The sequence below is a fragment of the Nicotiana tomentosiformis genome, chromosome 12 (genome assembly GCF_000390325.3).
Source record: "Nicotiana tomentosiformis chromosome 12, ASM39032v3, whole genome shotgun sequence".
In the NCBI taxonomy this organism is placed as follows: domain Eukaryota; kingdom Viridiplantae; phylum Streptophyta; class Magnoliopsida; order Solanales; family Solanaceae; genus Nicotiana; species Nicotiana tomentosiformis.
In genome coordinates this window covers 115,549,272-115,571,287 of record NC_090823.1, presented here as the reverse complement: position 1 = coordinate 115,571,287, position 22,016 = coordinate 115,549,272, and the positions used below count along the sequence as shown (strand labels likewise).

Sequence of the window (22,016 nt, the reverse complement as noted above, 5' to 3'; positions counted from 1 at the left end):
GGTAAACAGATGAAGTCCACTTCGGAAACTTGCATATTGCAACCAGCTGTCTCATGCCTGACTTTTCAAGAATATCAGCATCAAACACTCTACCCCACAACACCCTTTGCTTCTTCAGGTTTTCTCTTCTGTCAACTTCAGACACTTCCACTTTGGCTTTATTGGAGAAACCAGGTTCCTCACTGTCACTTGCCTTTCTCTTCAGAGATTTTTTCACACTTTTCAAAGAGGCTTGCAATAGAGTTATTACAAAGAGGCTTGCAATAGAGTTATTGCAAGTAGATGAGGAATTAAGAGTTTATTTCCTAGGTTACAATAGGTTGTAATCTAAAGTTGCTCGGTTAGTGAAGTTGAAATCCTACGAGTGTAGGTCGTGGTTTTTAATCCCATGAGCTGAGAGTTTTCCACGTAAAATACTGTTGTGTTATTTATTTACTGCTATGTGTGTTATGTGGGAACTGTGTCACGGGCCCATTTCCTTACATTGGGTAGCGGCACCTGCTCGCCCGTGCGGCGCCTGCAGTTCCCCTCGCTGCAGGCCAACCTTCCTATCCGTCCCAGGATTTCCCAAGCACGATCCTGTGCCTGTCGGTGGGACTCGCCCGTAGGCTCGCCCCAACTTGTGCCGCCCGTAAGATGCCTAGGCCCTTGGCCCTAGACATGTCGTGGCGCTCCATCTTAGGATCACAATCCATGCGCGCCCTGAGGACTTGTCTTAGGACATGCCTTGTCCTTAGCCCAAGACTGAGCATCGCTCCCGCGTGCACAGCCCAATCCTCAAGCTTACACTCGTTTAGTGCATCCGCGACTAGCTCGTGCCTCGCCCGAGTAAGGCAACCTTTAGTCCTTGGCCATTGTCATGCGCCTCTTTCGTGCCATGCCCATACATAGCCCTCTTGCAGCACGCTTCCATTCCGAAGTAGTGCAGTGTCGCCCACACCTGCACCTTTAGGCCAACGGACCCTTGCTTGCATGGTTGAACCAAAGCCATGCTCACAAGTCAACACATGATGCCCCTATGACAGGTGCGTCAAGCATCCAATCGGCGTGGAGGTCTCTTTCCAACACTCGGCAGCCCGCGGGGCTGGCCGTTCCACAATAGCAGCCTCCACTGCCCTTTTGATGCCCAACGCAGGCCCTAAGGCGTTGCGCAGCCCATACGAGTTCCCAAACTCGCATGGATACCTTTGACACTCCCTTGAGTCATCTAGGCAGGCCCTTGGGGTTCGCCCCCAAGGCAGCTCGTTCTATACGGCTCGGTGGCAGCGCGTATGGGGGAGGCAGGTCGGAACTTTCATCACCTATACCCCCTTATATATGCTTAAAATTAAAAAGCCCAAGTTGCCCGAGTAGACTGCTCTACGTCAGACCATCAGAAGGCTCCTTTCTCACCAGTTCTTGGCCGAAATTACAACCCCAAATTCTAAGTTGTAACAAACTGTCTCTATACAGTTTGGTGGACTTTTAGTTTACATCACTATCATTACCATATATTTTTGCCGACACTTTGAATAACGTTCCTATTGAAGCTTCGCAAATCTCATTTTTGGTAGTCTTGTAACTGGTTCTTGGTTACTTCAACATGCAATCTGTCCTTATAAAATTATGAATTGCATTACAGTTAGTAGCAAGGTTCACATTCTTTGCGGATGCATAATCGAGTATGCCTTACTATCTCGTCCAACTCACTCCATAATCTCTGAAAACTATTCTCACTATCATCTTCCTTGGCCGAGTCTTTCTTTTTTGTTTCTTTAATGAGTTGGAACGAAAATATGAAAGTTGGGAAGGAGGTTTTCATGCAACATTGGAAACTTGAAGGGAATTAGCTTCTGGTTTGTCTTGGCCTTTTGTAAGAGCTTCTGATTTTTTGATAGATGTAGAAAGCCTAATTCCTTTCAAGATTTCAACACTGATTGAAAAGCTCCTTCAACTGAGATATATTTGTAGATTCTTGTTCCAACTCACTAAGGAAACGAAAAATGGACAAATCAACAATGGGATGTGCCAGTGAGGATGTGAAAAGTTTTAACAGATTACGAAGCGAAGATAGCTAACCTCTAAGGCATGCTCTATTATGCATCCATGAAGAACTTGAACCCTGTTGGTTATAATGCATTCCATAATTTTATAAAAGCTAAATTGCATGTTGAAGTAACCAAGAACCAAGTGCAAGACAAGATTAGGAGACTAATAAAAAAATTTAAAAATAATATTGCCAAGAGGAGCTTTTTAAGGCTTCATGAGGAGATGTCATTTGAATTGTCATAAAATTTTGAGGTGATGACAACCAAGTTGACAAAGTGAAGAAAGCATTTAAGGTGGATGAAGCTAGAAAAATGTTGTTGACTTGGGATAATGTTCAAGTTTAGTTTTAAGAGAAGGAAGTGCTGTTGATTTAGAGGATTGGTTCGAAAGGAATCTTGGTTTAAGTAGCAAAGAGAAGTGAAATGAAATGTTGAAAAGGTGAAAGCCATGAATATTGCTAGGACTGAACATTACTTGAATGAGATCAAACCTATGAAGGAACAAAGTTGTTGTATGATGCTTTGGAAGCTTCTCAAAAATGCTGTAGCATAAATGTTACTAGTAAGAAATATAGGTTGATTTTGTCCTACTTGTTTCGTTTTCAACTTTTGTTTTGCTTTTGGGCTTATTGCGCATTGGTGGGAAGACGTGGAATACTGACAGATTTTCCTTTTTGCATCTGATTCTGGAACTTTCAGCTTTTGGTACTTTGCTGAGGTGTGGGGGAATCAGCTGCCGCAGTTGCTAAGCAAAATACTCAAAAATACGCCTTTAGAACTACATATTCAGAAAAATGTACTTTATGTAACTTCCTTGATTATTGCCTTTATTTATAGTCCCAACTAATAACCGAGCCCGAAACGAAAGTATTGTATTTTTGGATTTAAACGATTAAAATAGATGAAAAAATAACTGACTATCATTTTATATATAACGCAGTTATTTATCGCGTTATATCTTAACGACATATTTGTTCATCAAAGTATTTGTAATTTGACTGCATAGCGCGCTCTATCTATTCACTTACCTATCAATGAGTATGTTCCCCGGAGGGAGTACTAATTACTCAAGTACAAAAGGGTTGAGACATGTTGAGATCAAGATCAATGCATCCATAATTAATTAAGTATATTTTGGCAAGTTCGAGATGGAGTAGTAGAAAAGATGGGAGCATGGCCTTTTCTTCATCACTAATTAAAGAAAGAATATTATGGAGTAATACTGTAGGTAACAAAAACATTTTGCAACCCATGACATGCAGTTTGGCCTAATGCAAAAATCACTAAAACCTATCAGGTCCCACCTTCATGGATAGGGGTGGCAAACGGTCGTTCGGGTCGGATATAGACGGATTGAAAAGTGGTAATATAAAAACCGGATAACTTATTTGACCCGACTCATATTTAATACGGATAAAAAATAAATTATCCGTCGGATAATATGGATATCCATATTATCCATGATGACTTCTTGAGTATGATCACTTTTGGGAGAATTCTTAGTCTCATAAACTTAAGGAACCCCCAATTTGAGTTTTTACAAATGTAAAAGTTAAACCCATTAGTTATCCATTGATTATCTATTTTCTAAGTGAATAATATGATTCTTATACATATTTGACCCGTTTTTAAAAAGTTTATTATCCAATTCATTTGTTAGTGGATAATACGGATATATAACTATTTTTTTTTATCCAGTTTGTCACCACTATTCATGGATTTACATTCCCCGTGTAAGGTACTTACTTAATTATTAATGTGTTCATTGCTTGATTTTGTAATAGACTGAATTTTCACTCAATTCCTTTGCGTCTTACAACATTAAGACATATTTACAAGAAGTTAATACTAAGAAATGATTAATGTGATTTTTTGGGGTGAAAAAACAAAACAAAACAAAACAAAAGAAAGCTGAAACGAAATTGTGGTGGAGTGAAAAACGAAGGGACGAAAATGAGTGGAAACGTTGGAGTCGTGATAACATTCTTTTTCTTTTTGTAAGTTAGCGGAGCGTTCTACACCTTGGAGAAAACATTGATAGCGCAGGTCATTGATGCGCTATGCAGCCAAACTGCAACTACCAAGTATAGCGTAGATATTACATGCGCTATTCTTTAACGGACAAACGTGCCTTTAAGATATAGCGCGGTTAATAATCGCGCTATATATAAAATGGTAGTCAGTTATTTTTTTCACCTATTTTCGTCGTTTAAGTCCAAAAATATCACACTTTGGTTCCGGACACACTAATAACAAAAACAAATACTCCACTCGAGAGAAGCAAGAGAAAAGCCATTTAGAGAAAGGAGAACATGCTTAATGGAACATTTTCCCTCAGTTTTATTTTATGCGTTTTAACGTGAAGTTAAAAAAAAATGTAAAGAAAAAACTGTACATACCAAAAACGTTTTTGAATCTTATGATCTTAATTATATCATAACATTATGAATAAAATGACAATTTTGGAATTAAAAAACTTACTAAATACAGGAATATGATTTTATTTTTTCCTTAAGTGGATTAAAATGGAAAGAATATGTGTTTCTTGTTAAGAAATGGTAACTGGTGATAATATGTGTTTGTTTCCTTCGAATGATCGATAAGACCCTTTCATCACAATACGCCATTATTTATCTCCAAAAGATAAACCACTTTCTATTTACCAGCCTTCCACTTTGTCCTTCTTAGCTTTCTGAATAGTTGGAGGGAAAAGGACATTCTTTTCTTATTATTCTCCTCCTCCTTTTGTTAAAACAAACATACTACACAGGGAGAAGGAATTTGAAATGATCAACTACACTATTTCATGATTCTGCCTACCATTTCTTCAATGTTTTGCTCAACTTAAGTAGGATAAATGCATTATGAAGAATTCATCTTCAAACGGCGATAGACCTCCAAATTCATATACTAGAGCTTTGAGTTCATCATCCGGTCCTCAACTGTTCAACGATCTTACACAGAGCAGTTTTCTAACTACTGTAGGTTTATTCACTATACATTAACATCAATTACAACATACCAATGATTCCATTAAATACCTAAAAGACCAAAAAGGAGAAGAGTAACCTATATGAGCAAACAGAGGAGTACATTCCATACCATATTCAAATGGAGAGAATACCCCAAATGCACGGTAATACAAGGTGGTACACAAAAAATGGATAAAGAAAACTCAATTGTACCTGTTGCGACATGTACCTACCACAATTAGACTTCATTGGGGCTATAAGTATAGCTGTATAAGTTCATCACTTACTACAGATGGTGTTAGAACGCCCAAATCTGTGAATAGTAGTGTAAGATACTGAGGTGGTGTATAATCACGAGCAGAAGTTTCAACCTCCACCTTGGATGGAATTGGCACCCCAAAATCAATTGGACGTAAAGCTGGAACCATATCTTTTTGGTCCAGTGTATAGAGACGAGCAAACTGCAAGAAATTAGAACTTGTTAGGCAAATGAATTCCATAGCACACTTCTGGTTCCATCTAGTCAAAATACCCCTCAAGACATGTGCATTGAAATCCTTAATGTAATAGATAACATGCTGTAAACCTACCTTATAACTTTCAGCGGCCACATAGACTGGTTTATTCATGCTCTTAGCTACCAAAGCAATTTGGTAGGTTCCCATCATGTTGATAACACCTCCACTTTCAACCACTCCATCTGCCCCAACAAAAACCATGTCCACTTCATCCATGCTATATGCCACAGCAGAATCTATTAAGAGCTTCACAGGAACATCAAGCTTGGCTAGCTCGTTGGACAATCGTAACCCAGTCCTGTCTGGCCTCCCCTCTGCAGTTCAGATAATGGAATCCAAATTATCATGTGATAGCATTAAACAATAACTCATCTTCTCAAATAGGTCTAGATGAAAGCAGATGCAGTTTCACCTTTCACCATTATCAAAACAAGAAGGGCTATAATCAACGACAACTCGAAACTTTTTCACCAATTAGTACTACTTGAATTGAGAGGAACCGGGAGAAAGAGAAACAACAGTCTTTCTGACAGGGGAATAAAGAAAAGTTTGAACCCTAACATTCCATGTGAATCTTCAAAACAAAAGTAAATAAATAAATGAGCAAAAGCAAAGAAAGTTCCTTCTCCCTCATTTATTTGTAGCTAACTGTCCATAAACATAATTATCTATTATCTGGTTAACTGATAAGCAAAAGTTTTCTTATAAAGGCAATATATTGATGAAAGAGAAACTTTTCCCATTCCCTTCTGGCTTGTCCATCCAAGATGAAAATAAATACTGAGAAGAGAGAAAACAATCGCCACTTCACAATAGATAGCACATAAAACTATCTAACTGCAGCAATAATTCATATGTACTAGCAATGTAACACTTCTGTACAAACCAGTGCAAAGAACTCGAAAAAGCTTCCTATTCTGAGCTGCAGTTTTCAGAATCTCTAAAACCACTCTGGAGAAGCCATGTACTAAAATGGTGCAACCATCAAAATAAAATCTTGGCTGAGCATCGCAATTATCTTCCGAGCCTGCATTTCAAAGTTTTTTTCTTTAGAAGCTATGTTAATTTGATTAAAATGCTTATTCCTCTAAGTAATTTCCTGGTTTACCTTATAAGATATTTCCCCAAACTTCTCTGCACGTTCAAGAAGGCGAGACTTAGCTGAATTAAAGTCCTCATACTCCAATGCTGAGGTTCTTGTTACATAGCGCATGAACAAATCACAACCAGCTGTCAAAGAGATGGAGGTTTTGTCCCATGACTGCAATAGAAACATAAAAAAAGAACATAAATTTCTCAACTCCGTGATTATGCTTGCAAGCAAATTTGGCTCGACTACTATAAGGTAGATGTATCTGCCATACAAATCTAGTTTTACACATCAAAATTCAAGGGCCTGACAACAGTAGGCACTTAAAAAGTTGAAGAATAAAGCTCTAATGACATTAGGCACGTCACCCTCCATCAAGGGTGAAATTGGATAATTACTACTGCACCATATCTGCATCTTCGCTGTTGTGATAATCTATTGATATCAAGATTCATAACCCACCATTAGTTCTCCCCTCGAACCCAAAACACAGACTTCTGTCGTGATTGGTCCGATAGTGACAATCATCTCTAACCAATCGAATCTAAACTATGTTGCGCGGACTCTCCAAAATGAGGCCGCACCCGTGTCGGATCCTTCAAAAATACACTATTTTTGGAGGATCTGACACGCACCCGATAACATTTTCGGAATGTCCGAGCAACATAGAATCTAAATATAATCCTCTCTAATTGCAGGACTAAATCTGATGATATGGCTCATTATATGCTTTAATTCTTTCAGCACAACAGTAGTGACCCTTCAAATATTGTTATAAGGATTAACAAACAAAAGGGAGTTTGTCACAACTTATTTCCTTTTTTAAAAAGGAGGGATGTAACACGAGGACTTCCTAGAGGTCACCCATCCTAGTAGTACTCTCACCCAAGCACGCTGGCATAGCATCCTGTCAAAAACTTATTTCCTTGACATCCACATTCAACTTTATCTTAGCTTAGCGACTCGAAACATCACATTAGAGAAACAGATCCAATTCTTTGAAGAAACTTCTGAATCTCCCCCGCTTGAAGAAAGCACATTAGACCAGGCAACGTGGAGCCAAACTCTTTTAATGCAATCTACAATTTTCACCATTAGAAAACTACTCAAAATTCCAAGTTTGATTGAATTAGGAACCTATTAACTAAGAAAGAAAAAAAACAGGAAAATTCTTTAATTCTTTTAGCACAATAGTAATGACCAACTAAATACATTTATCAGGATTAAAAACAAAAACTATATTAAAAAAAAAAAAAAAAAAAAATGGAACCTTGAGAGAATCAGAAGCCTTTTTAAGCTCAATCTCAAGCTCCATCATTGTAGTAGCTTCACTGGACCGAATAACCGAAGCCAAAGCTCTAATAGCAGCCACCGCCTCAGCCAAATCAGGCTGTTTCCGCCAATTATCGAACTCATCAATCACACTGAAACCCTTACCCGAATCTCCACACTTCGAAGAACAGTTCACTGATACAGTCTCTTCGGATTGATCACCGACGGCAGCCTGAGCCTGAGCTAGCCAGTCACTAGTTACAACCCCAATGTGAGCCGCTCTCGTTTGATAGTACGCCGAAATGTTAGGGTTAGTTTGTTGTAGGGTATCGGCCATGGATAATGAAGCGGCGGCGGCTGAGGGCGGAGAAAGATGGCGGCTCTCTGGCATTGTGACGACGTCGTTTTGGTTTTTTCCGAGAATGAAGGAAGCTGACCTGTGCCACATTTTATTTTATTTTTGGGAATGGAAATAAAAATGGATAAGATGAGGCGAATATGAATTTTACTTAGTGGAATAGTAACGCGCCGCAATAAGAAGTGCGGGAAACACGAGCTTGACCCAACGGCCTAATTGACCCTACGATAATGACATTTGAAGTAGTATTATTTAAGTTGAGAATGACAAAAGAATGATAACAAAGGTTTAACTTTTTCCTCAAAATTAAGATAGCTCTAAGGTTTAATCTCTAACAATGCAATAATAACAATTATCTCATACCTGAAGTGATTACTTAGTTTTTAAAATAAATAAATAAAAAAATTCTTGATTTGTATTGTAGCAGGTACAGTCAAACCTCTCTATAACAGTCTCGTTCGTTCCGAATAATTTTTGATGCTATAGTGAAGTCTGTTATACAGGACATATATTATAACATAATATAATATATGGTTCCCAAGAATAATTCTGCTTTTATAGTGAATGACTATTATATATGGATGATGTTATAGAGAGCTCTGACTGTATAGCAATAACCATCGAAGCATAACAAATTATTTTCCTAAAAAATATTTTCTACCCTCTAACCAAACACTAAAAAATATTTTTTGAAAATAGTTTTTCACTCACCAACCAAACAAGAGAAAATAAATGATAAAATCACGCATTTTCCGTAATAAATATTTTTTCTTCGTACCAAACACACCCAACAAGCATGGAGTATTTCTTTTCTAGGTTATCCATCGTGCAATGTCATGACAACTTGCAAAGGTAGATGCAGTGTACTATATACTACTACTATTATGGTGAGTATCGACCACTTCAGTCTGGTTTTGAATGTTATTGGTTCGACATATTGGTTATTGATTTATAAATATGTTAAACTAATAACCGAATCGATAAGATATCATTTTTCGGGTATCGGTTAATCGGTTATCGATCGTTATCCGTTGACCCTATAAGATAACTTAATTTAGAGGGAAAAACATAGTTTATAATGCTGATTGTGATGTAAACTAAGAGTCCACCAAACTGTATAAAGAACCTGGTTCTATATCAGTTCTCACAGAATACACACATAGCGGTAAGTAAATAACACAATAATATTTTACGTGAAAAACTCCCAACTCACGGGATTAAAAACCATGACCTACACTCGTAAGATTTCAACTTCACTAACCGAGCAACTTTTGATTACAACATAAGAATTAAACTCTTAACCCCTCTCCTACTTGCAATAACTATATTGCAAGCCTCTTTGTAATAACTCTATTACAAAACAACAAATCTTGACTAACTCTAGTCAAGAAACTAAACCAAACAGTAGTTTAAATTTGTCCTACAAAGACACTTCTTGAAAGTGGTGTAGGATTACAAATGAAAAATAAATAACAAAGACTCAACAAACCTAATGACTTAAGATATCTTCAATCTTTGGATCTTGTCCTTGAGGTTGCAGCAGCTTTGTTCTTGAGAGAAATGGTGGCTAGCACTTGATAGAGAAAAACAATTTTAGGTTTTGCAAGTGTTAGGCCATGAAATCCCTGACCTCATATTGATAATATGTGTGTGTGAGGTCATTGGGATGGTGTAAGCAAATATTCGGTATAAGGCATGCTCCATAAAGTGAATGTTGCACTGTTGCGTGTGCAGTGCAACAGTGCATCGACTTTAATAGTTGAAATGAGTTGATATGTACTGTGACCGGAGGAACTGATCTCTATCTGTTCCCTTTATTGTTCCCCTTGTTGTTCCCTTAACTGATTTCGTTGAGAGTTGAACTAGAAATCTGACTAGTTATTCTGAACGCAAATGAACTAATTGTTTCAGGTTTCTTATCTGGTTTTCTCGTGAAGTTTGTCAAATCATTAAAACAAAGGACACATATCTTATCAATTTTCTCTTTTTTGATGATGACAAACTTAGAGTTGATATCCCCATGAGAACCAGATTTTCCACATTGTTCCCCTGCAGAATAGCCATATTCCCCTTGTGAACCTTTCGCTATCTGGTTTTCATATGAAGTTTGTTAAATTATCAAAATACAAAGGCACATAACTTATCAGATTGATCTTATAACCTTGATCCCTTTCAATTATGTTTGAAAAATACATAAGTTATCCCCTAATTCATGCCATTCAGCCTCGATCCCATGCCACTCAAATTTATGTTACTCAGTTTCGAATCCATTTGGGCTATAGGGCGATGCGAGTTGAAACTTTTTTTCCCCTTTTTTCAAATGCAGTGGCGCGCGGGACGATTTGGAGGAATCTTAAGCCTATTGATCAACATCTATCGGATATCTGAAAGAATCAATGTTCCAAAAAAGAAAAAAGAAATAGAGAGTTTGTGGATAACTCTTGTCGGAAAAAATATTATGGGCATGGCAGCCCGGTGCACAAGGCATCCCGCGTTCACGCAGGATTCAGGTAGGAGCCGCAACGCAAAGGGTGTGATATAGATAGGCTAACCTAATATAAACATTAGTGGCTGCTTTCACGACTCAAATCTGTGACATATAGATTATACAAAGATAACTTTACCGTTGCTCTAACGTTCTCATACACAGAAAAATATTATGGAAATAATAATATATCCTTCCAATAAAGGGAATGGATTTTTCATAACAATTAGTTACTCCATTAAATAAAGAATGAGGGACTATTTGAATACATCAAGAAAATAGTATGTTTCTTGTCGATTCTTTTTCCATCCTTGTCTAGAAAGTTTATTCCCCAATTTATATCCACCCTCGTTAGTCGTTTCCTATTGTAAATTTTAGACGTTATACGAAATTATTTTCTTGAATTTTCTTTTACAAACTTATGTGTTGAATTAATAATTTTTATGAAGTTAATTCCTTGAATATTCCTTTTCATTCTTTGAAGTTCCCCCTTAATGATGTTTTTTACTACTATCAAATAAAGATATTCTCATGCATACAGTTAGTTGAATTCAATCCAATTTAAATTAGTACATTATATTATTAAATCCACTGGTTTATATTATAAAAGAAAAAAAAAGAAATATTGTTCGGTAAAGTTGACTTTCTTGAGGGTGGTCATTAAAGCAAAATAATAAAAACAAGATATGACTGACAGATCTCATTATTAAATTTTTATTTGCAACTTAAAAAAAAAAAAAACTCAATCAGTTAATTAGACAACAGTGGATTTATTGAAATTGCATGATTGAGTTGACGTGCTCACCTACCCTCCTGAAAAGGGGGGGATATTTATCTACGTGGCTATATATATTTGGTTATAATTTTTGTCTTTCATTTACTGATCTGTTTGGGCCCATTTGATTCTGCAAAAGGGTACTTGCGAGCCCTCTGAAATTGTATTATAGGAGTAATTAAAAGGCACTGTCCTTTTCTTGTTCATTTTTCTATTCCTAATAAATATTTTTTGTTTTGATTCATTTTGTATAATCCTTTATTTTATGTTGTGATTCAGCTATTTAATTATTCATATAGGAAAGTTTTGATATTTATTTCAGGAATATATATATTGATTGATGAGAAGCAAAAATGGTGGTTTCTTGAATTTTTATCAAGAAAAGTTGTTCCCTTTAGAGGTTAAAGATTCAATCTTTTTCGCTGTTGAGGTGATTTGGGGTTTCCTTATTTGGCTTTCTTTCCAATTGGGTGTTTTGAATTTTCTACGGGGGATTTTTTGAATTGATTTTATTACCATATCAAGAATTGGATTCTGTGAAGTGGGTATTTTATTCAGAGGGAAGTTCAAAGGAATTCTATTTAATGCCAGTTGATTGGAAGCTATTGGCAGCCAGCCATTTTCGATATCTATTGATTTGGAGAATGCTGATAAATGAATCATGAGTAGTAAGGCTAAGGCATTGATAATAGTTCTATAATTAGTGAATAGTTTGTTGATTCTTTTATGTTGGGCACTTGTCAGGGGCTCTATGCTGTTTTTTTGTTGCAGCAATTGGATATGAGTTTTGTTACTGAATGAGGTTATAGCAATGAGAGGCAAAGGCCTCTCTAATGTTGTCAATGGATGCCTCGAATAGGACATTCTCTGATCTGTTAAAGTTACTGAAATCGTGGATCCCTTGGCGACATGAGCCTGATAATGTATCGAGGGATTTTTGGATGCCCGATCATAGCTGTAGGGTATGTTATGATTGTGATTCTCAGTTCACATTGTTTAACCGTAGGCATCATTGTCGTCTTTGTGGGCGAGTATTCTGTGGCAAGTGCACATCTAATTGGGTTCCAGCACCATCCAGTGAGCCAAGGCCACTACAAGATGAGTGGGAAAAGATCAGAGTTTGCAATTACTGTTTCAAGCAATGGGAGCAAGGTTTAGCTGCTAGTGTTAGAACTCAGATTGCTATCCTTCATACGAGTACTTCTTCGCCTTCTGCAACCAGTTTTATCAGCTTCAAGACTAGTGGAACTGGTGAGAGCAGTAGCATTACCGTTACTTCAGTGCCACACTCTTCGGTACTTAGTCCATGCAAATCAGCTGTAACAGAATCTACTCTAGAGACGCAAAATGTTGCAACATCGAGAGGGAGCTTTGATCCTGCTAGTAAAGGGGTTTTGGACCCTTCCCTAAACCAATATGCATTTTGCACAACAAGGTTCGTCTTACATCTTCTATTATCAGTCAATTTGAACCACTTAACGAAAAAGAAATCAAACCAACTATTATTTGTCGTTGAATTGTTGTTTGGAAAGTTGCACCATTTATGAGTTTCTTTGTTGTCAAATGTGAATGGGTAGATTGCCTTAAAACACTAGGGGCATCTCTTACTAAGTAGTGAAGAAAGCACTTTTTTGCCCCTAGTTTCGATAGCGTTGGAACATCCTAACTCTGTGGTATACCTCTCTATTATGCTATTGCATGTTTGAATCCTCTTAAGGATTTGTGTGAAATCAACCACATAAGCACATGTGTTCTAAGGCCGTAGCTCGCTACTCAGGTTCTGCACTAGATGTCGCAACCACATCTTGCTTCTTATTTTTTCATGAAATCAAGTTCTTGCCAACCAAAGTAGCAACGGATTAGAAATTACCTTTAGAAACCTCTTAGACAACCCATGTTGGACAACTATTAATTCAACACCCTCGTGCACATGTAATCCAATTTTGGGATCACGAACATTAAACTAAAACTTACAAGTGATGGAATGGGTTTAGAAAGGGTAATCTACAATGTGAAAAGAGAGACAAGGGGAGAGAACAATTGTTTTCTTGATGATTAAACTCAATATAAAGGAGCTCATTTATAAGAGTTGTTAAGCTACTCTAATAAGTATGTTAAATTATTTAAAAGGAATATACTTAATGCAAAATAAACTCCTAATTAAGACGCAATATTCTACACTATCCTATACAATTTTCTACAATGAATCTGAAGATATTCTTGACAACAATGTATCTGGACATATTCTTACCAATTTGAATACCCTTCTATAACGAAATGTGCAATTTGTCCCGATAAGTGAAAAATCCCTTTCCTTCTCTTAAGTAATTCAGAAGAAGGTAAAAGAAATGATACTAGAAGCAACTTGGCAAAGCACTAATAACTGAAGTTTGCTGCCTGGTAGGCCACACCTTGATTATTTGTCCTGAGCAAACCAATTGTTCTGTGAGTTGCGTTGCATTTTTAGTGACCTGTTTTTCCAACTACTCATGTCCACAAACATGTTTCAGTATCAGTTGACTGTTTGTTGCTATATTGTGGAATCAGGAGTGATGATGAAGAAGACGAATATGGTGTTTACCAGTTAGATTCCCAGGTGCATTTTCCTCAGGTTAATGGCTACTATGGCCATGTTCAGTATGACGAGATCAAAAAGGACTATGGATCTCATAAAGTACACGCTGACAGAGAAGCTATGGATGAAAAAAGTGCGAGCAGCTCTTCCTTACATAATAGTTTTGATTCCCAGGCTTCCGAAGAAGTCCAACAGATTGTAAAACAGGACATCTCTGATGAATGTGAAGTGCCTTCATCCCTAAATGTTGCAGAAGATGCTAATCTGGAACCTGTGGATTTTGAGAACAATGGAGTTCTGTGGCTTCCACCTGAACCAGAAGACGAAGAAGATGAAAGGGAAGCACTTCTATATGACGATGATGAGGACGGGGATGCTGCAGGAGAGTGGGGATGTTTACGGTCATCAAGCAGCTTTGGAAGTGGTGAATTTAGAAGTAGGGATAGGTCAAACGAGGAGCAGAAAAAGGCTGTGAAAAATGTGGTTGATGGCCACTTCAGGGCTTTAGTATCACAGCTTATGGAGGTTGAAAAACTTGCCATCGATGAGGAAGACGAAAAAGAGAGTTGGCTGGAGATTATTACATCCCTGTCATGGGAAGCTGCCACACTTCTGAAACCAGACACTAGCAAGGGCGGAGGGATGGACCCTGGGGGATACGTAAAGGTGAAATATGTAGCATCTGGGCATCGTAGTGACAGGTAAGCAAAATAAAAAACATTCATTTTTGTACACAATGCTGTTCTGCTGGTGTTGGATCCTTGCCTCCTATGTAACTAGTTAGGATAAGCAGCAACAGAAAACTTTTGAAATAGGAGAAACAGGAGCTTTCTTGAAGGTTCATGTTCCGCGCACACAGGCTCTCTCTCTCTCTCTCTCTCAGACACACACACACACTACCTCCTTTTGTCTGCTGTGATTTCTGAAGGAACTTCAAATTACTAGAGTCTTTCATTGATACAATTCTATTTGATACTTGGGAACTTCCCCAGAAACTTGTAAATTCTTGTCTTGAGAAATATTTGGTCAAAGTGGTTTTCGCAAAGTACGAAACAATGAAGATATTGACATTGTGCTTTTCACTCTATGATTTGTAAACTAGATATAGTTGTGCTAGGTAACAGCTTATTACATACATTTTGCAGCTTTCTTTTGCTTGCGAGTGTGTTCTCGGTCAATAATAGTAATCATTTTTGTTCTTGTTGTGCTCTCTCTACCATTTTTACCTATTTGGATGTTGCATACATTCCCAACTTGCTCGGGTTTGAGGCGTAGTAGTAGCTGTTGTTGTGATGTTGCATACATCCTAAAAAATATTCCTTTAATATGAAACTTTCCCTCCTTAAATAGTGCGGTGGTGAAAGGAGTTGTCTGCAAGAAAAACGTAGCTCATCGACGAATGACGTCCAAAATAGAGAAGCCTCGCATATTAATCCTTGGAGGGGCTCTTGAGTACCAGCGTGTCTCCAACCACTTATCAAGTTTTGATACTTTGTTGCAGCAGGTTTTGATGAATAACCTTGTCTTCCCATATTTGGAGCAGATAGTGTATAGCTCTTGTGCTTATAGATGTGTGTTGCTATTCAGGAAATGGATCATCTCAAGATGGCTGTTGCCAAAATTGATGCACACCAACCAGATGTTCTTCTGGTGGAAAAATCTGTTTCTCGCTATGCACAAGAGTACCTCCTGGCAAAGGACATATCACTTGTCTTAAATATCAAGAGGACACTTTTGGAGCGTATAGCCCGCTGCACGGGTAGTCAAATAGTACCTTCAATAGATCATCTCTCCTCTCAAAAATTGGGATACTGTGACATATTCCATGTTGAGAAGTTTTTCGAAGAGCATGGTACAGCCGGGCAGAGTGGAAAGAAGCTGGTGAAGACTCTAATGTACTTTGAAGGCTGTCCAAAGCCACTGGGATGCACTGTAAGTCTATCGTCAATTACTAGAACTATAATGAGAAAATTATTGGTGGTTTTCAGTCTCTTAACATGGCCAAATTACTTCTATGAGATCAAAAGTGTACACATTACATTTTGTCATATATAGACTTCTAAATACTTTTTGGCTCTCTTGATATTTGTTGTCTCAGGTATTACTCCGTGGCGCAAATGGGGATGAGTTGAAGAAAGTAAAGCGTGTCTTTCAATATTCAATTTTTGCAGCTTATCATTTGGGTCTGGAAACTTCTTTTCTTGCTGATGAGGGAGCATCTCTACCTGAACTGCCTCTGAATTCTCCAATAACTGTAGCACTTCCGGATAAATCATCAACTATTGACCGGTCAATCTCAACAATACCTGGTTTTACCTTTCCTTCCACTGAAAAAACTCAATCACCACTATGTGGTGGTGCACCACAGAGATCAGGTAGCATTCCCACAACAGTCCTGGTCAAGGCTGCAAGCCTTTGTACTCAGCCAATGGGTATGACAGAGTTCCCAACTGCAGCACGCATTGAGACTTCCTTCTGTGGGCCCTCTGCAACTGGTGCATCTGTGGACAGAGGTATCGTGGATATGATAGAGTATTCCAGATTAACGCCTTCGGAGAATGCAGAACAAGGTTGTTTGTCACAGAATGTTCAAAATTGCATTGCTGTGAACCAAAGTGGCTCAAATCCAGTGGTTTTGCAACTAGACGGAAAACATGTTCACGATGAACCAGCTTCTTCAAAGGAAGAGTTTCCTCCGTCCCCATCTGACCATCAAAGCATTTTAGTTTCCTTATCATCCCGATGTGTTTGGAAAGGAACTGTCTGTGAAAGGTCCCATCTCTTTCGGATCAAATACTATGGGAACTTTGATAAGCCATTGGGTCGATATCTACGAGACAATTTGTTTGATCAAGTAAATCTCTCCTCTTCACTTTCCATCTATGCCCGAAACATTAAGAATATAATTACGAGTCTGAAAATATCTGTTGCCGTTTCTTTCGCAGAGTTACAGATGTCGTTCATGTGAGATGCCTTCAGAAGCACATGTGCAGTGTTATACTCATCGACAAGGCACTCTAACTATTTCTGTTAAGAAGCTGCCAGAGTTTCTTTTGCCTGGTGAAAGGGAAGGAAAAATTTGGATGTGGCACAGGTGCCTCAGATGTCCACGGGTTAAGGGCTTTCCTCCAGCAACTCAAAGAATAGTGATGTCCGATGCTGCTTGGGGCTTATCCTTTGGGAAGTTCCTCGAACTTAGTTTTTCAAACCATGCAGCTGCTAGCAGGGTAGCTAGCTGCGGGCATTCTTTACATAGAGATTGTCTTCGGTTTTATGGGTATGCTCTCATTCTGTTTGTTGCCTGCAGTGTTATAAATGTAAGAGCACTTCAAACATTTCTTTTCTTGGTGTCATGCATAATATTTAAATCTGTTGGCATGATTAGCTGGTGTCATGTTCTGCTCAAATAACAGTACCTCTCTCCCTTGGATTTCTTGATTGAAATTTATTGCTCCCTTCTTTGTCATGTTGGTATAGTCTAGTGCTAGCTTGCAATTTATTTTGTCAATGCATGAAAATAATCTACATAAAATGGCGTCTGTGTTTAAAACTATGGTTCCCCTTTTATTTTCAAGTGTCTGTAGCAATGTTCTATCCATCGATTTTGGCTATTACTTTTGAGTATCTTTTTGCAATGTTAGTAAATTTGTGACACATGCAGTTTCGGAAAAATGGTTGCTTGCTTTCGCTATGCGTCAATTGATGTTCACTCAGTGTGCCTTCCTCCTGCAAAGCTGGATTTCAACTATGAGAAAAATCAGGACTGGATACAACAAGAAGTGAACGAGGTGTGAAGAATGTGATTTGGACTTTTGAGTGTGGTATAAAGTCGCATCTGATCTCACCGTGTACTTGTTTTCATGGAATAATTTAAGCAGGTTGTTAGTCGAGCTGAACGTTTGTTTTCTGAGGTTCTGAATGCAATCCGTCTTTTGGTGGAGAAAAGATCTGTTGGTCAATTTAACAGCAGCGTTAAAGCACCTGAAGCAAGAGGTCAGATTGCTGTTTTGGAAGGGATGCTGCAGAAGGAGAAAGAGGAATTTGAAGTAAAGTCTTCACTTCTGAATATTAATTATCTTTAGCTTCTGCAAAGTCTTCAGAAGTAAACTGCATAACATGGTCCTGGTTATGTTACAAAGCACTTTCTCTCCTTCCCTCCACACCTCTGATTGTGTTTGTTTGTTGGGTGTTGGTGGAAGTAATAATTAAGTATGAGTTCCCGTTTGTTCTCTTTCACTCTAGTTATCTGCAACCCATGTACAAATATGTCTTTTTGTGATTCAGTAGTTCTGCTTTTATCACCTTGCGCTCGGGAGACAGAAAATGGTGGAATTGTCTTCAGTTGCCCATGTTGCAGATTCTATTAACGTTTGCTTTGATGCATCAGAAATTAACTTGCTTGCTGTCATTATCAACCTTTTGCATTGATACTTAACTTTCATGTGTATCATGATACTTAACTTTCAATTGTATCATGATTCTAACATCATGTAAACTAATTGACTGGAATTCTTAATTGTCTGACTTATGTTAGGGATTTAAAGCAATGATTTTGTAAAACAATTGTTAATTTGCTCTTTGTGGGTTTTCCTGGGTATTCTGTATTAGCAGGAATCTCTCCAGAAAATTCTGACCAAGGAGGCGAAAAAGGTGCAGCCAGTGGTTGATATTTTCGAGATTAATCGGTTGCGAAGACAACTCATTTTCCAGTCTTATATGTGGGATCACCGACTTGTATATGCAGCCAGCTTAGAATGCGAGGCTCATTGCGTTACAGGAGAGAAACCCCTGGTCGGTAATGATAAGTACGCTGATCCAGATAGGACCAGTGATTATTTGAATGTCTCTGGTTCTGTTTCTGCGACTAGAGTACTTGATGCAAAATCTAATGATGGAGCAAGTTTTGGCCAAAAGAATCATGTGGATGCAGATCATCAAGGATCTGAGGTTCTCTTTGATTCTAGTTGTGCAATTGAAAAACCATCAGATCTTCCTGTTGGAACAGAAAGCTTCTATGGATTGAACTCTGCGGAATCCAATATAGAGGGTTCCAGAGCCCTTTCTGACGGGCAGTCCCCGATCATGGATAATTTGTCAGATACTCTTGAGGCAGCTTGGACTGGTGAAACTACTTCCGCTGTCGGAGTGCTGAAGGATGGTACTTGCAGATCTTCCGAACCACTTACTGCAGATTCTTCAACAACTAGATTAGCAGAAAAAGTGGACGTTGAAGACCCTGGTGAGGAACATGGCGGAGCTAAGGCATCTGGATTTCCTCCTTCTTTATCCTCTAAAAGCTCTGAAAATGTGGAAGACGCCGGGGGATGGTTAGGTATGTCTTTTATTAGCTTCTACCGGTCACTGAACAAGAACTTCTTACCAAGTGCTCAGAAGTTGGATACGCTTGGCGAGTACAGCCCTGTCTACATTTCATCATTTAGAGAGTCAGAGGCCCAAGGCGGAGCCAGGTTGCTCCTACCTGTTGGGGTTAATGATACCATTATACCAGTGTACGATGTCGAGCCCACTAGTATTATATCTTACGCACTAGTTTCACAGGATTATATTGCACAACTAGCTGATGAGCTAGAGAAATCAAAGGATTCTAGTTTGGACTCTAACCTTCCGCTGCAGTCCCTAGAATCTGGAAGTCTGCAGTCCCTTCAATCTATGGATGAAATGGTATTGGAATCCTACAGAAGTCTAGGATCTGCTGATGAGAGTATCTTGTCCTCGTCCAGTAGTCATAGCTCTTCGGTTTTGGATCCACTCTCATACACAAAGGCAATGCATGCGAGAGTCTCCTTTTCGGATGATGGACCACTTGGGAAAGTGAAGTACACAGTGACTTGTTATTATGCGAAGCGCTTTGAAGCTTTGAGGAGGATTTGTTGCCCATCTGAGATGGATTTTATAAGATCTCTTAGTCGCTGTAAGAAGTGGGGAGCCCAAGGAGGAAAGAGCAATGTTTTCTTTGCTAAAACCTTGGATGATCGATTCATTATCAAGCAAGTGACCAAGACAGAGCTGGAATCATTTATAAAGTTTGCTCCTGCATATTTTAAATATCTTTCTGAATCTATAAACTCAAGGAGTCCTACTTGCCTGGCAAAAATTCTGGGGATCTATCAGGTATTTTAAATACTCTTGATTACATTTGTTGTGAATCTAGTAGTTCTTAAGGGGCAAATATGAGTCTTGCATTTGGAAGGTGCGCTTAATGTAGTTTTTTCCTGGTTTTATGGTTTGACTTGAATATTTGAGCCACTACTTGGATTCTGAATTACTATTTACTTTCACCTAAAGTTTTCAATAGGATTGATCTGGTAAGGCATGATGCATTTTCACTGGTGTCTTTGGGTATGTGAGATACCTTTATTTTTGGCTCTGTGCCTTTAGAAAGGAGTATCATGGTCTGTATGAATACGTAGTCATCTTTACTGTCGGCCAAGTCTTTCGAGTTATAGTTGTTATGGTTCAATAGCCTTGTGGTGAATTGACCTCAAAACATGGGGTGCATATTTATCTTCTATGAAGACTAACTTTGATGTGTAATTAGCGTCTAAAATTATAAGTTTCTTGATTATTCCTCATTTCATATTCTCGGGAATTTTCATAAGACAAATATCATCAACTATGATTATAAGTATCTGGTCGTTTTGCATAATTATGCCTATTGTTTATGTGAAGGTGACATCTAAGCATCTTAAAGGAGGGAAGGAATCTAAAATGGATGTGCTAGTTATGGAGAACCTTCTATTTGGGAGGAATCTGACCCGGCTTTATGACCTTAAAGGATCTTCCAGGTCTCGTTACAATCCCGACTCAAGTGGAAGCAATAAGGTCTTGCTGGATCAGAACTTGATCGAGTCAATGCCAACTTCGCCTATTTTTGTTGGAAACAAAGCCAAGAGACTTTTGGAACGAGCTGTCTGGAATGACACTGCTTTTCTTGCAGTAAGTAAATGAATCTGTTCATTTCAATGAATTTAGTCACTCTTCTACACTCCATAATAAGAACTCAGACGTCTTTCATAACACAATCTTTCATTTTCCTCTTACCTAACAAGCTATTATATATGTTGCCTAGTACTATAAACATGTGAGTATAATTTAGCAGAGTTCTTTTTGGTTTTGGACTAATTTAGTAGTTATTCTTGCAGTCAGTTGATGTGATGGATTACTCACTATTAGTCGGGATTGACGAAGAGAAGCATGAACTTGTTCTTGGGATTATTGACTTCATGAGGCAGTATACATGGGACAAACACCTAGAAACATGGGTTAAGGCCTCCGGCATCCTTGGTGGACCCAAGAACGTCTCTCCGACTGTCATTTCACCTAAGCAATACAAAAAGAGGTTCCGGAAGGCAATGACCACCTATTTTCTTATGGTTCCAGATCACTGGTCACCTCATACAATTACTCCCAACAGGTCGCAGAATGATTTACAGAACATGCAAAGTGGAAAATCTGCTGAATGATTTGTATATCTTGCTTGTATATCCTAAGGTCATATATTTCTTCCCATTTTTTCATTTCTTTTGATATATGCAGTTCCAGGGGTATTCTCCTTAATGAAGGAACACATGATTACTTGTTAGAAGACGTCGAAGGATGGTTATAGACTTATAGTTCTAGTGGCAGGTTTCTCCTGCATAGAAAATTAGGTTTACCTTAAAGGTAATTCTTTTGTACATCTTTTCTTTTTTATTATGATTGTTTCCTTGTGTAGAAACCAAGTTGTACATGACTTACAAAGGATCAACAGCAATTTTTGGTCAAAGCGTGATCTTGTTAAGTTTATGCTGCTGAAGTCTGTACATGATTTTGTTATTAAATTTTGACAGATATTTTTCCCCCTCTTTTCCTGCTGATAGAATTGGTGTGTATGCTCATTGTATTCCTTTTGATTTGTGTACAAGCGGGAAAAATAAGGAAATA

General features: G+C 38.2%; 1 protein-coding gene and 1 pseudogene across 2 annotated transcripts; one reads left to right on the top strand and one right to left on the bottom strand.

Moving 5' to 3' along the window:
• Positions 1-5,065: 5,065 nt before the first annotated feature.
• LOC104096863 (uncharacterized) lies at positions 5,066-8,376 on the bottom strand (annotated as a pseudogene).
• A 3,169-nt stretch (positions 8,377-11,545) lies between these two features.
• LOC104096864 (1-phosphatidylinositol-3-phosphate 5-kinase FAB1B-like) lies at positions 11,546-21,933 on the top strand. 2 transcript variants are annotated; one of them, XM_070192229.1, is made up of 12 exons: positions 11,546-11,682; positions 11,820-12,932; positions 14,045-14,773; positions 15,423-15,576; positions 15,660-16,004; positions 16,171-16,926; positions 17,018-17,349; positions 17,734-17,860; positions 17,951-18,118; positions 18,684-20,204; positions 20,763-21,029; positions 21,236-21,933. In XM_070192229.1, the coding sequence occupies exons 2-12, from the start codon at positions 12,331-12,333 to the stop codon at positions 21,554-21,556; spliced, it is 5,322 nt and encodes a 1,773-aa protein (XP_070048330.1). In that variant the 5' UTR covers positions 11,546-11,682; positions 11,820-12,330; the 3' UTR covers positions 21,557-21,933. The 2 variants fall into 2 exon arrangements, with proteins under 2 accessions (XP_070048330.1, XP_009601608.1); XM_009603313.4 differs by lacking the exon at positions 11,546-11,682 and having other exon boundaries at positions 11,705-12,932.
• The last annotated feature ends 83 nt before the right edge of the window (positions 21,934-22,016 follow it).